At 42.6% G+C, this 16080-nt stretch overlaps 1 protein-coding gene across 1 annotated transcript in view; it reads left to right on the forward strand.

Moving 5' to 3' along the window:
- Positions 1–16080, forward strand: part of LOC144680673 (CUB and sushi domain-containing protein 1-like) — a 2611816-nt gene that overhangs the window by 2572815 nt on the left and 22921 nt on the right. The window contains exons 62-64 of the mRNA XM_078541910.1: positions 483–556; positions 644–755; positions 7389–7568. Of these exons, the coding sequence (XP_078398036.1) occupies positions 483–556; positions 644–755; positions 7389–7568 (366 nt within the window). The remainder of the gene's footprint in view (positions 1–482; positions 557–643; positions 756–7388; positions 7569–16080) is intronic.

Here is a 16080-nt window from a genome sequence, read left to right on the forward strand (position 1 = left end):
AGTCAATTTAAAACATGGGAAGTGGAGAACTGGGAAAATCATTCCACTGATGTAGAGTTTTCATTTTGACAGCAAACACTTACTATTAGTACTAACAGAAAAGTAGTGAAAATATCTCATAAATAACGTGGCTATGTTACAGTCCAGTGATCAAACCTTTTAAGAGATTGGGCCTTGAAATTAAGTTATGTGAATATTAAAATGTTCATATCCAATTTCATTGTCTACTGATTAATAGCAGTTTTAATACGTTTAAAATAAATAGTCCGCAAAGGAATTTATTATCATCGTGTTCTGTGTATATGCTAATATTGCCTGATGCAATTTCAAGGCTTTAAGGTATTCAACGTAGGAAAACCAAAGTGAACATAAATTATTAAAACTGCTAATTTGTAAGTTGTTTAAAACAAAACTCTTTGTAGTATAGCCAGAATTGTTAATTTTTTTTTTTCCCTTTCAATGTTTCCATACTTTATAAAAAGATCCAACGCACACTCTATGTACAGATCCAGGCACCCCTCATTTTGGAATGCAGAACAGTTCCCAAGGTTATGAGGTAAAAACTACTGAATCAAGTATTCTGCTAATCATACCTTCCAATTATTTCCTTTCTATACTGAAGACCTTGGTGTTTTTTTCACAGGTTGGAAGCACTGTATTTTTCAAATGCCGAAAAGGGTACCATATTCAAGGCTCCACAACACGTTCCTGCCTTGCCAATTTGACTTGGAGTGGTGTACATCCTGAATGCATTCGTAAGTTTTCTGGGCCCAATATTGATATCTGCAACAGTTTTCTCTCTGCATGTATAGAGTATTCCTCCATCTAATTCTTTTGTTCCATCCTGTCCTTGTCCATATTTAACAAGGTGTTTGACGAATTACTTGTCTTTGTTGTAAGTACAACTGAGATGTGGTAGACTGTCTTCACCATATGGTATGGTACTTCCTAGCAGGCAGACCGTAGGCACTTGCTGTCAGCAGGCAAAAGCTAAGGATACAGCGGTAACTATTCTTTCCTGCTGGCAAGAACGTTTTTCAATTTTTTCAGCCTGTTGCCGGTTGTAATCAGTTCTTACCATGTGAAACATAGGCAGTGATGAAAAGAAGTTTGGCTGTTCATTCAGCATTGAAACGCTGGTATGTTGGAGAACGGAAATTATAAATATATTTAGAAGCGTCCTTTAATACAAAGCACTGTGTAAGTGTATTAAAAGAACTGCAAACTTAATTCTGATGGTAGAGAAGTATTAATAGATTTCTAAAGGGTAATTGTCCAACTGTTGATTTGGTGCGTGGCTTCATACATACCTGTGGCATAGAATGGAAATGCAATCATAATTTAACAACTATGGGCAGAATTTTGCCCTTGGTGTGGGCGGTCAGGAAGCCGACCGCTGCCCGCGATCGGCACCGGACCGCGATTTCATGCTGGTGGGCCAATTAGGGCCCGTCCAGTATGAAACGCGAGCAGCAATATTCAGCGCTGCCTGTGTGGCTGGTGGTGGGGGGGGGGGAAGAGGGCGAGTGGGCCGAGCACGAACTTCACCCGTGCGAGTGAGTGAGCACTTCATAATCTCCCTGAGGCACAGAGCTGCCTCAGAGAGATGAAGAGATATGAAAAAAATAAAAATGTAATGAAACATGACCCCTCATGTGACTCTGTCATATGAGCAGGGACATATTATTAATGACTAATTAAAGTTTTTATTTTATTTTTATTTGCTTTTGGAAACCTCTTCCCGCCTGTGGATGAGGTTTCCAAAAAAAATGCAAAAGCTGCTTGGCGTTTTTGCCTGCCCGCCAACTGTTCCATTAGCAAAACTTTAAATTTAATTGATTTTTTTAATGGCCTTAACAGGCCTTTTAATTGTTGGCGGGTGTGCTGCCGGCTCCGGCGCGCGCCCGCCGATCGAACTATCGCGCAACATGACATCAGCATGCTCGGCCGACATCAACGTGCATCGTTTCACACTCGAGCAGGTCGGGCACGTGCGCTCCTGACGAGCGAAAATTTCTGCCCCATGAATTGATCAAAAAACCACAAGCATAAATTTCTGATCTGCTGGTGAACAAGGCTCCCTACTTAGAACACAAAGTCATAAAACAAACCCAGAGTATGGTTTTGCTCTTCGGAAAGAATATAATAACAGATACTCGAACCACATTTCCTTAAGATAATCATCGCACCTCACGGGAATGGTAGAGGAATCATTCCTGCGTATCTAAGGCCATTGTTACCAGTTGCCTAACTGTGCTTCAGTCTGAGTGCAGCAGTTGTTATTGTGTTATTCTTCGCACAAGATTCACACAACACAACATTAAGACATTAAAACAGAAAGCAAAAATGCTCACTCAACAGGTCAGGCAGCAACTGCAACTTTCACCAGAATGTGAAGATGTTCGAGATAGATTACATTTTAAGCAAATGCAGAACTAGGAAAGAGAGCAGGGACAGAATGAAAAAGAGGGTGTGTTACAGAATGGAGGGCAGGATTGATGTAACAACAGAGGGATGATGGTGCTAAGTGGAAGGAGCTGATAAGACAAATAAAGAGAAGGTGTAAATGATTACAGCAGAATAGCAGAGGGGGAGCAAAGCATGAAAAATCTGTTGGAGATATCTCTGTGGCTCACAAGTGTGGTGGAAGAAAGGCGGATGGACCCAGAGCTGCGGACCACCCCATCAACTGTATGGTGATAGAAGGTTCCCACCTCGAGTACCAGCTCACACCAGCCATATAAAATCAAAGCATCACCCTCAAATAAATTCTTCCTGCCTGCAAGCTACATTTGTCAGTTCCCAAAACATTATCCTATTGAAAAATGTATTTTTCCCTGCTACATGCATGGCCCAAGGCATGTGATAAGTATTTATATAATTTGTGGTCTTGACCATACGTTTTGTCCCTTGTATAGTTCTCAGTGAGCTATGACTGTAAGTCGTATATAAAGACTGTAAATGTCTTTAAGGTTCCTCTGTGCCCATAACTTTATGTCCTTTTTCTTGTGCAATCAGCATTAAATTTGACAATCTCATTGATTCAAAGAGTGGAAAAACACATGACGTGCTATACATTGTGGAGATGAACATCCATGGGCAGAATTTTTAGCTCATCGTGTGGTCGCACGCCCGACTCACTCGAGAGTAAAATAGTGCATGATCCTGCACTTGCGCGATATTTCAGTCAGCAGGCACGTGCAAAAGTCAGAAGCGCGCCCGGTGACAATTAAGGCAATTAAACTCATTAAAGTTCCAGTTATCCCCGATTTTTTTCATGGTCTGTTCAACCTTACAGCTGGCGGATGGGCGAATCTGCCAGGCGGATTTTGCATTTTTGATGAAACCTCATCCAAGGGCAGGATGAGGTTTCCGTTATTAAATTTTTAAAAATGTATGACAGAATTTTCATCATGTGTACGTTCAGGTGACTGATTCTGATGTGTGGACATCTTTTTCTGGATTTTAAAATCTTCATTGATTGCTTTTAAATTCTTCAGCTTCTTGAGGCAGCTCTCTGCCTTCAGGGAGCTTTCACTCCACGCTCCCCTGCACGCATGCTTACGTCAGCGCCTGCCTTCCTCCCACCCCCACCCCAGCAGTGCTGAGTATTTTAGCACGTGTTTCACACTAGCTGGCCATTAATTGGCCAGCCAGTGTGAAATCGCGGTCGGGGGCCGATTGTGGGCAGCAGTCCGTTCCCTGGCCGGACCTGCCGATCCCACCTGCATGCCGACCTACAATTCCTGCTGCAGATCTTTTTTTTTAAATTAAAGAGATATTGTTATGATACAGCATGTGGTATTTGCTAGGCTGACCAAATCCACAAGGGAAACTTGGCCAATGTATCACAACAGTTTTGCAATTTGTATTTATTATGAGAAGATTTGTGCACTGAATTCAGGAGTAATGAATCCACTAACACTTTTACAGAATTTAAAAATTAAATTGAAACATTTATTAACAAAAGAAAAAAATAAAACACATACACAAAATTACAATTATAATTACTTAATATTGTAACAATTCCCAAAATTCCTAGTTAACCAGACTCCCAACTACATACCCCCTTTAAGGAAACAGTCCAAAATGGATTTTAAATTTATATAGACAATCCAGCAAGGTTACCACAAGCACCCGCTCAATAGTGGAACTCCAAAGCTTTTAACACTACTTTGGTTACTGGAACAGCAGACTTCTGAAAAGTGGCTAGAGGCTTTTCCCCAAGTCGGTTTCACACGGGTGTATCTTTCAGATCTTACACGGCCACACCCACACAGCCTTCCATCCTTCTTTAAATATGTTTTTCCTCTTTAATCTGTAAATCCCATTGTTTCCCCATGTCTTTGGAATTTACTTTTCCCATAATATAAAAATCTTTTATGTTGTCATTGTGATCAGCACTTTTGAGAAAAATCAATGTAATAACCTGCCTCTTTTATCTTGTTAGTTGTAAACATCCTAATGTCTCCTTGAAAACCAAACACCTTTCCACTTATATTAAAATGCAAATTTCATTCACACCCTATCTGCTGTTTTCCTCACTCTGACTGTGCTCATGATGGTCATCCATTAGCATTTCAATTGCCCTTTTTACACCTAACTCTTGATAATTTCAACCTTGCAGTCTATACATCTCTAATTTAATTAAGTCAGCCACACAGACAGAACCATCCACAAACACAGAAACATAAGTCCACTTTACAATACCCCACAATAATATTATGAAAAATATGATAGTTTCGTGACAGACACAAGCAAGGATTGTACATGATAGCACACTGCCTGGCCTCAGTTACTAGAGGCTGTGAATTCTGCAGCAAGGAACTCACCTCCTGACTCCCCATAGCCTGTCCATCTACAAGGCTCAAGTCAGGAGTGTGATGGAATACTTTTCACTTGCCTAGATGAGTGCAGCTCCAACAACACTCCACAAGCTTGACACCATCCTGGACAAAGCAATCCACTTGGTTGGCATCCCATCCACCACCTTAAACATTCACTCCCTCCATCACCGACCCACAGTAGCAACAGTGTGTACCATCTACAAGGTGCACTACAGCAACTCACCAAGGCTCCTTCAACAACACCTTCCAAACCTGCGACCTCTACCACTTCAAAGGACAAGGGCAGTAGATGTATGGGAACACCACCACTTGAAAGTTCCCCTCTTAGCCACACATCATTCTGACTTGAAAGTATATCACAGTTCCTTCACTATCGCTGGGTCAAAATTTCCTAACAGCACTGTAGGTGTACCTACACCACATGGTTGCAGCGGTTCAAGAAGGTGGCTCGTCACCACCTTCTCAAGGGCAATTGGGAATGGGCGATAAATGCTGATCTAGCCAGCGATGCCCACATCCCGTGAAATAATGTAAAAAAAGAAAAAAGTTAATGTTTTTGTTAAGTAACATAAAAGATCATGAGCCTTGACAATGTTTCACAAAAATAGTCAAAGAATCACTTTGGTTATGCAAAGTTTACTTCAAATCAGGAGCAGATAAATGCATGACATTCTTAACATTGGCGTGTAATAAATCATTGTGTGTTTTGTTGTAAATACATGATTAGAGTTTAAATAATTTCAACAAAGCACTTGATTCATGCATCCTCATTAGAAAATGTGGTATCTGTTGCAATCATTTAGTTATAAGAGAGGGAAAATAAAACAGAAAGTGAAACAGAAAATGTTGGCAATAATCAGCAAGTCAGTCAGCATAAAAAAAGGAAGGGTCTCAAGACAGGTCAAATGTCAAACCCAAACTGTCAAGCTGTGTTTCTGCTTCAGTTATGACTGGTCTGCCATGGAATTCTGGTATTTACTGTTTTTAACTTAGTTTCAAATTATATATTTAGAAGAAGCATTCTGATGATGAGGACATGCTCAGATGGTTTTTCAAGTTTGTTTATGGGATTTGGTTGTCGCTAGCAAGGTTATATTGCCCATTTCTAAATGTCCTAGAGAAGGTGAGTAAATTCTTCCCATCCCCCAACTCCTCATAGATTTCTTCCCTGGGAAATGCAATTTCTACAGTTGAGAAATTGGATTGGAAAACCTACCACTACTATTGCTTTTTTAGTCAGCTACCTCAGTGGCCCATTGAAGACTCCTTTTCCAATTTTCTCCTCAGCAGTTACCCTGATTCGGGAAATCAACCAAGCCAGAAAATTAAATTTAGTTCCCGCCAGGCATCAGATTGCCTAGTTTTCTGTCACGGAGTGACTAAATAAGTGTTGCTGGTCAGAATGAGGAAAGCACCATAGTATCCCATGTCCTCTGTGACATCCTGTGGGCTAAACAGTGTGTGACAGGAAGGTGAAGTCATCACTTTTATCTTTCATTGCAGCACCCTCCCCAGCAACACATGTAAGAACAGAATAAGCAACCCCTTATGTGTGAAGTAGCTGCATTCCTGTCAAACCCTGGCAGGGAAAGCACTGTAGAACGCCACAGTGTTACTCTCAAGTGGCATCGTCAGCCAGCTGTGCACTGCATTAGGAACTGAGGATATGGATAGCAGCTAAGCTCAAGTTATTAGGATTCCCTAGTGGAAACATTGACCACATTTGTTAATCACCATTAAAGGCATCAGGACCAATATATATTCATGAGTTTTCAGGCAGTACCAAGAAAAGGTCCCCAGGTATATATGTCTATTATAAACCGGAAAGGATTGTAATTTGGTTGGCTGATGAGAACATGCATCACGTGATGGGCAAAAAAAAAATCCCTCCATTGTATTTGATTTCATGACCTAACTGTATCAAGCAGCTGGATGAGTCACGAGCTGCTTATGGCAAAAATATTTTTTAAAAATCATTGCCATAAATGATATTGTCACCACAGCTCTTACCCAATGGTTCCATACTGGTCGGTTTCCTGCATAAGTTTTTGCTGAATTAGTAATCTCATTGAATTTTATTACATTGTTAAATGTACTCTTCATGGTCAGGTTCAAATAAACTGTGTGGCCAAATAGGAGTAAATTCTTATCTGGTATGAACAACTCCCTATCAGAGCCGGGATGAATTTCTATGGGCATTTCCACCCATTTGTACACCATAGCTTCTGCAAAAATCCCAGAGAAATGGCGCAAACAATTTATACTGTTTTCCACGAGGTCTCCACGGCTATTTCACCAAGGTTACTGCGGATGAGCGGGAGGACCGCAGAAACTCTTTCCCTAAATCTTGTGTATCTTACTCTTAACCCGTCAGCTGGCAACTGGTAAATTCGTTCTCTGTTATTTGGTGAGTCTGAGCCACTCAACTGGCTAGTTCCTGGGAAACAATTGTCAAATTCTTGATCTTTTATATTAATTTATTTATATATGTGATTTTTATTTGCTTCATTGTCTGAGTTCTTGTGTTTATTTTCCTTCAAGCTCACAGCTGCAGACAGCCAGAAACACCTGCCAATGTGGACGTGAGAGCGATTGAACTGCCAACCTTGGGTTATACCTTAATTTACACCTGCCAGCCAGGATTCTACCTTGCAGGAGGATCAGAACACCGGGCATGCAAGGCTGATGGGAAATGGTCGGGAAAGCCACCAATCTGTCGAGGTAAATTAAGCATCAATGGTAAAAGAGAATAACCAGCACCTTTGCTGCAGTCACTCACTTGGCGAGCAGAATGTCAAATTAGAAGTGCGCCATTGCAAGAACCCACAGTTAGAAGCTCTCAGCTTTGACCCTTGATTGCTGCTGAGTTAGCTCAATTTTGCCAGGGTGGTCATAAGAGATCTGCAATTCCCCTGCTTTCCCTCAGGTTAGACAAGAGAAGAATTACCTGGTTTTCCCATCCAAGATCACCATTCTGTGACTCCTGCAGGAGAGTGACTATTATCTACTAACTCAAGCAAGTTCATATTGTATCAAAGCAGTCCCTTATATGTGCCACTTAACAGTTAGAAAAGGAAGTGTCTGTCTAATTTAATACAAATTGGCAGTAAACTAGTGGAAGAATGTTTGGCACGTGAATGAAATGTAACACTGATATCTGGGACTGAAGCACCTTGTTGGGATGAGCAGAGGAAATCATATTCTTCTTCCAACCAGGTTATATCTTTCCTTGAAACAATTAATGCAGCATTAAGGAAGAGTGTTCCATTCTGAAGGAATAAGCATCAAAATTCACATAAGATTATGTTTTAAATAATTTACATTTAGTAAATTTTTGTCTGACACAAAGGCAGCTGTGTAAGTGGAAATGAGTGAAAAGAGTATTGTTTGCAATAGTTTTTCTCCCTCAAGGATCTATCCTCGCACACCCTCCTATTTCTCATCGACATCATTCGGTCACATTCGAAAGCACACCGTTAGTTTTCACATACCATGATGACACTCAGCTCTGCTTCACCAACACCCCTCTTGACTGTTCCACTTTCATAAAATTATTAGATTGATTAAATATTGGAAAGACTGAAGCCATTGTTTTCGGCCTCCGCTCCAAACTCCATTCCCTATAGCTATTGACTCCATGCCTCTCCTGGCAACGGTTTGAGGCTGAAGCAGACTGCTCACAACTGAGATGAGCTTCTGGCCCCATATTCACGTCATCAGTAAGACCACCTAGTTCCACCTCCATGGCATCACCTGACTTCATCTCTGCCTCAGCTCAACTGCTGCTTAAAACCTTATCCATGCCTTTGTTACTTTTAGACTCGACTATTTCAGCACACTCCTGGCTGGCCTCCCTCCCACTTTCTATGCCCCATAAACATGAGTTGATCCAAAACTCTGCTGTCCGTACCCTAATTTGCATAAAGTCCCGTTCGTATGTCACCCCTGTGCTCGCTGACCTACATTGGCCCGCAGTCAAGCAACATCTTGATTTTAAAGTTCTAGCCCCTTAAGCATCCCCGATTTTAATTGCTCCACCATTGCCGTTTGTACTGAGCCCTAAGCTCAGCAATACTCTCCCTACTCTCCACATCTCTACCTCGCTTTCCCCCTTAAAGAAACTCCTTGAAACCTATCTCTTTAACCGAGCTTTTGGTCACCTGACCTAATACCTCCTTAGGTGGCTTGATGTCATATTTATATTGCTCCTAAGAGCCTTCTTGGGATGTTTCACTATGTTAAAGATGCTATATAAATAAAAGGTGTTGTTGTGACAATAACAAGAGGAAAACTAGCGATGATGATAATTCTACCAAAATTTGCAAATATTAACTTTTCTCCTACAACCGGTAATGTCATTTACCGACCTGATACGCCATATTTAGTCGGGCCTGTAAATAGGCAAGCAGCCCACGTGCCTGAAACAGGCGTAAGGCTGCTTACATACGAAAATCAGCACCATTCTCTAGCTGCAGGATGCTCGCTGCAATCTTGGGTGCAAGTAGGTGGAACATGTGACGTGCTCCATCTGCCTTTTAGTACTAAGTGCTGAGAGCCTACCCTACGCTCCACTGGAGACCACGCAAAGAAAAAGGCCCAGGGAATTTTGGATTTTTCTTTAATTGAGCCCAGGAGGAAGCAAAATTGCACCCCCGAATCCTCCAAAGAAATTGTGTCCCGCTGCCATAGTCACCAGATTCACAGTCCCCGCCGTCACCAGATTCTTCTTCTTCTCTCCCCATCCCCCCTCTCCACCACAGACGCAACCTGCAGAGGTTTTAGTTTAGGAACCAGTCAATTTTCCAAACTTCCTGCCCAGCAAACTCGTAGGCAACAATTAGGCCCCCTGCTGCAGCTCCAGCACTGATTATTATTATCATCATGAAAAACAATTTGACAGACTTCCTTTTTTGTCACATACTGTGATGATTTAGCATTATTTTGAGAGTTTTTGTAGTAATCAAAATAAATTTGCAGGATTTTTTTTCAAGAAGGTGGCATCTGTCTGAATTCCCCATCTGGACGACCGAGGAACTTAAATATGCAGCCATCTGGCTCAGTTTGGTAAGGACTGTGCAATGTGCAGCTGTGCAAATCAAAAGGTACGAGGCCTGGTTCCTCATTTGTGCTAGTTAACTCAGGTCAACCAAGGTCAAAGTAACAAGGTGGCCTCATAGGCCTGGAATTTTACCTAACTGACCCACCAGAAGCGAGCGGATCAGAAAGTCAAGACTCCTGCACATACATATGTAAGTAGGAGTGTAATGCCGATCGGTTCAACACCAGAACGCCGGTCAGGCTTCAGTTAGACAGAGAAACAGTCAGTGAATGATCCCAGGGTAACTGCTGATGCTGTGGTCTTGGAACGAGGAGATCAGAGGTCTTGATTATGGGTGTTGGGTAGGGAGGAATCGGAGGCCTGAGAGAAAGGCGAGAGGGGAGGTCGGAGACCTTGTTGTTGGGGGATCAAAGGCATCGGTGGGGGGGGGGATCAAAGGCATCGGTGGGGGGAAGACCAATCATGATCAGGTTGATTAAGGGGGGGTTGGCTGATTGCGGGGTTCCTCAGGTTTAACTTGGGAAAATCTGCATTAGTGTGGCCTCAAAATTGGGTTGGTAGATTTAGTTGCTATTTTTAAAGGGGATTTCCTTTGTCTGTTTGGTGTGCCCACCTGTTTCATGTGGTAGGCCTATGCAAATCAATGTCCTTTGACATATTAGTTAGGACTCCGAATACAGTTTTCAGGGCCCGGTGACCTAACTAGCGCACCTTAAAAGGATCCCTTAAAAAAACAGCCAGGAAGGTTTCCAGCCTATATTTACGTGCAGCAGGAATGCCCTTCTTGGCTGCACAACAATACTGCAGATTGCTGCTGGCCCAAACTCACCCTACTCCATTTTTGCCACCCTCTCACAGGACCTATTTGCAGACCCGATAATATGCTAGACTGGAGCCATTGATCTACAGTGCAAGGCCCACAGATAGGCCAGATCCTCTAAATGGCTAGGGCCTCCCGCTGGTACACATGTATACGTGACTAATGCACTGTAGCAATCAGCAGTCCAAAAAAGAGGTTCCCCCAGTTTATTCAAGAAAGTTGTTACAAATAGGGGAAAATTGGTAAAAAATACACTTAACTGGCATTTGAATGCCCATGACCTAATATCTGTGCAGTCATGCCTATCAAGGGCTGTATAACTAACCACTATCTGTTCCTCCTTGCTCCAAACGGTTACAAATCTCAAACAGCCCAAAAGTACATGTGTCAGTGTCATTGAACAAATAAAATTATAAGACATTATCAGATAACACTCTTTTGAAACAACAACATGTTAGCAAGTCAATAAAAAAAAATACTTTATCTATGTCGGGAGAGTAGATCGATGATCTGCTTTTGCCTGTTTTCCTCTGTGATTTACAACCAGAAGTTGTGCAGCAGTAGCTCATCATCATTATCCCTCCAATGATATCCCTTCATTAATGAGACATCTTGTCTCTTCTTAGCATGTGTCAATGTAGGCATGTCAAAGGTCACCAGGTAACCGTGTAAGTGTCAGCCTCTCGTACCAATCCCAGACATGGCCCGTGTTCCAATGCACTAATGTCCATTGATGTCTTATATCCAGAAAGGAACAAATCAATACAGCACTGTGAAAATAATAAATTAAGTGGTGCAACCACACACACACGTGCACATACACATACACATACACACACACATATACACACACACACATATACACACACACATATACATACATACACACACACACAAAAACTAATAAAATCAATAAGGTTTGAAAGCACAAGAAAGCTCTTAAATAATATAGATACCCTTTAAATTTAAAGAAGCATCAGAAACCTCCCCCCTCACCTCCCTGCCAGCAAAAATGTCAAAGATGGGTTGAGAAGGCTGCAGTTTCGGAAATGCAAGCTGCAGTTGCGATTCTCAGAAACTATCGTATTCCTTGAGGAATTCTTGGCCTATTAAACACAGTAACTGACAACTGTGACTGTCACAAGTGAGTAATTTTTTGGTATTTGCACAGTGTAATATGATGAGACATGCTCTGCAATTTTACCCAAGAAGTGGCTGTGTTCTTTGTATCCCTGAGTTCATGGATTCGATCTATTGCCTAGGAGCCGTATTTAAATTGAGTAAGATAAGAAACGGGCAATATTTAGCAGTGGATAGGATGGCATCAGACACTAATGATATGCTGTGCTAATATTATTTAGTAACATGGAAACAAAGACGTATAAACGTCACCATTGTTAGAAGTATTGTGTGAATTCAGTGCCTGATGATCACAGAGCAGAGGACGGGAAAATGTCCGTTAATGCAATACAATGCACCCATCAACTGAACTATTTTTAACTTTGTACCTTAAATTTAAAGCAGCATCTTGGAGGTATTCCCAAGCAACTGACTTTTGTCCTTCATCTTTCTGGACTTTTGTTAGCTACTATAAAAGAATTCCTCAAACATAATACTCCGAGGAATGTTTGAATGGACATACAGGTGATTTCTCCCTCGCTGCATTTCAATATCAATGCAGTGCTTCAAGAGAACCACAGAAATAGATTAAAACCAAGATTGAAAAATGAATTTGTCAGCAATAAAACCCGCTTGGCACCAATAAATTAACTACCCATAAATATCATTGTGCTCAACATTGCCCTATAGCTAACAAAACCTACCTAACTGACGGTAGCAGAATTCTTTACATGTTACAGTTACAATGTCTCAAACCTGGCAGCTCGGAACTGAGGCCGTGCCTGCTTTCAGATCTTGCCGGGTTTGGCAGATTGGGCCATGGACGGTTTGGGTCAAGCTGGGTCAGGTGGGGTCAAGGGTCGCTCAGAGTGCAGGAATAGACCGGCATGCATGCAGAGTAGGGGACAACTAGTGCGGCGCCAATGCAGCGCCTAGCCGAATTTTCCAGGTAAGTTTTTTTTAAATTTTGCTCAATTACAATTGATGCACGGCACATTCTAAAAATGTCTGGTTTTCTGACAACCATGGTTTTTGAACAGCTGGATTTGAGACACTGTACAGTACATAATTCTGAGTACAATATATCACACCAGTAGTGTTACCTCAAATACTTAATTATTACAAATTGTCATTTATTGAATATCTTCTTTCTGACAAGTGAAATGAAGTTTGCTGTTCATTGACTGGTGCAACTTCTTGAGAAGTTGCCAATAATACAAACTTGTTTAAGGTTTCATTTGGGGATGACCAGTAATCGTATGTTGAACAGAAGCTTGACGTTTCTAGATATCTCTTCCCTTTAAATATTTATCCTGCCCCATTTTCTTCCCTCTTCTCCTCAAGATGAAGATGTATGCCCTCCAGTATGCCTTCCCAATAGTCATAGGTGAAGCTATTTGATTGTGTTTGTCGGCAGGAAAGGGAAATCACAAATCAAAGCAAACCCTTGTCTTGCTTAATATCTGCATTTCCAGGACGGGTCACTAGATGTAAACCAGGAATGGGAACCCAGCTGATTTTCATCTCCCTAGCTCAGGGATGCTGCCACTAGCTGCAGTACTCTCCATTGCCAGCTCTGGGACTGATTAAAAAACGAGGGAATCAATCTTAAGAGTCTTTTTGACTTTTGTGGTTCTGTTTGGCAGGTTAAATTTTGCGACGTTCCCCACCTCTTCTTGGTCCCTCAAAGAAACATTTCCGACTTATCTCAGTGGTCTCGCGTACCTGCAGACCTGCCAGTCAGAAAGCCGCAGTGATTTTTTTTCTCCCTCAGCCTTGGGGGGAAATAATGTCATTGCTTTTCGATTTTCATAAATTTATGAGGTCCCCACCCGACGTACCGTCTAATCATTTTTGCAGTGTGCGGTAAATTTAAGCACGTGAGCTCTTTAATTTTTTTGTGTGGTATCATAAAGGAAACAGTTTGTTCAACGGCTTGCATGGGAACTTTTGTGTTCCTGCACAGCTGGTGCCTGTGTGCCAGCAAAACCCTTCAGGCTAATGTTGGAAATGGTCAGGATCTGAGAGTTTAAGTAAGCTGCTATAAGAGGATACTGTTTTTTAATATGAATTGACCTGGTTTCTGCTGGACGGGTAAATTGACTCCATGGACGTTGCTTCATGGAATTGTCTAAAGAATGAACTCATAGGGCAGGATTTTCAGGCCATCGGCGGGCGTGGTGGGCAGGCCCGGGAGCAACTGGGAAACGGCCCGCCACCCACGGGCAGCCCCTGACCGCGATTTCACGCTAGCTGGCCAATTAGCAGCCAGCCAGCATGAAAGGCGCACTGAAAGGCTTAGCGCTGCCAGGGTGGGGGTGGGAGGAGGGCGAGCGCTGATGTTAGTGCAGGCATGGCAGAGCGCGCACTGACAGCCCCCTGAAGGCAGAGAGCTGCCTCAGGGAGCTGAAGAATTTAAAACCAAGAAATAAGGAGGTAAAAATGCAGAAAAATCCTGTTCTTGGATGAGGTTTCCTCAAAAATCCGAAGGCCGCCTTGGCCAATTTGCCCGCCCACCAGACGGGCAGTGGAAAATCACCGCTGATTGAAACTTTACTGGCCTTAATAGGCCTCTTAATTGTCGGCGGGCGCACTGCTGACTCTCGTGCGAGCATGTCGACCAAAATATTGCGCGAGTGCACGATGATGTCAGGACACTCACCCGACACCATCGCACGCTATTTTACGCCCGATCGGGTCGGGCGCACACAAGCCTGCGGGACGTAAAATTCTGCCCATAGGTTCGAATGACTTCGGCTCTCTACTGGAATCTGTTCCTGAGCATAGAGATACTCAAACATTGTTTATTCACTGAATTAGCAGCATTTAAGACTAACTAGGGGCACAGGGCAAAGTTAAGCAAATAAGTTAAACAAATATTAAGGAAATTTCTGTAATTCGTGGTTAGTTAATGTTGAGGTATTTGCATGCTAAGGTGATTGCATTGATATAAGCACCTGGACTTCTCTCCACTATCCAGACCCAAATTAGCTGTATTTACAATGATGGCTGTGGAGCGATGTGACTGTGAGGCACTGTCATGTTTCCACCACAACCTCTATTATCTTCCCCATCCTAACTGAGTAAGTAGACTGCACGGCCTTTTCTGCCAGACACATATAAGTGGTATCAGGGAGGCTTTGCAAGTCCTCCTCTCCCCTTCAACTCCCCCGCCCACCCAGCATTAGGGGTAGACTCCAGGGAAGTCTTTAAGTGGCTCTTCCTCTTCAAGTGTGGCAAGCGGGGAGCTACTGCAGTACCGCCCTAATCTTTCTGGCTGGGAACATTGGGCTCCCACTTTGCAGTGAGAGTCCTGTTGGGAGTCCACCAGACATCAATCCAGTGACCCGCAACCCAGAAAACTGGGTCCGAATCACAGCAGCAAGTGCAAGTCCTGCACTCACCCATCTGAAATGGTGCACCACCCTCCTTTTAGAGCCACTAGGGATGGACAGTAATTGTTGGCTATGCCAGGGATGTCCATTTCCTGAAAATGAATACATTTTTCATAAAGAGGTAAAAGGAAACTAGCTTCTTGCATTACAGAACCTAAAGGGGGTTATTTTGATGGAAGGGTGAATTGGGCACTAAATGGGTGCTGTGTTAATAAGGCACACCTGTTTGAAAGTCTGGTTTCAGCAACAATTTCGGTCCTAATTGCTGATTTACCATGATTTGAACTTGCCTGGAGGTGCTAAATGGACACCAATAGGTTTAACACTCAAGGGCTAATTAGATGGAGTTTTTGTGCAGCTGTATATGTGGACTTCACTCACTCACTCACTTCCATTGAAGGTGTGAGTGAGTGCACTGCCTGATGCACAACAGCACATGTCAGGATGGCTCCACGGCCAAGGGAATGCACAGGCTCTCAGATGTGCCACTGGAGATCATGGTGGAGAAGGCTCAGAGGAGGAGACATGTCCTGTACACACACTGGGGAATGAGTCCAGCTAATCCTCCTGACCTCCTACTGCAGCAACTGGTGCTGCTTTGTCAGGTCTCATTTCCCCCTCCCATTCCTTCTGAGGACCAAGGCAGGACCACTAGCAAGATGCTAATCAAGCCCCCGCTTTATTTTGTTAACTCCTATAAAATGTCCAATAATGTACAGTAGCATAGCAGTCTTTTTTTATTCTAGGTCCTCAGAGAATTTCCAGAATCAATGTTGATAATGTTGGTGAAGTCTTGACAAAATGATTCAGAAAGTCTCCTGATGTGTTTCAGAAGTCCTC

This window comes from Cetorhinus maximus, chromosome 5, assembly GCF_964194155.1.
Source record: "Cetorhinus maximus chromosome 5, sCetMax3.hap1.1, whole genome shotgun sequence".
In the NCBI taxonomy this organism is placed as follows: Eukaryota; Metazoa; Chordata; class Chondrichthyes; order Lamniformes; family Cetorhinidae; genus Cetorhinus; species Cetorhinus maximus.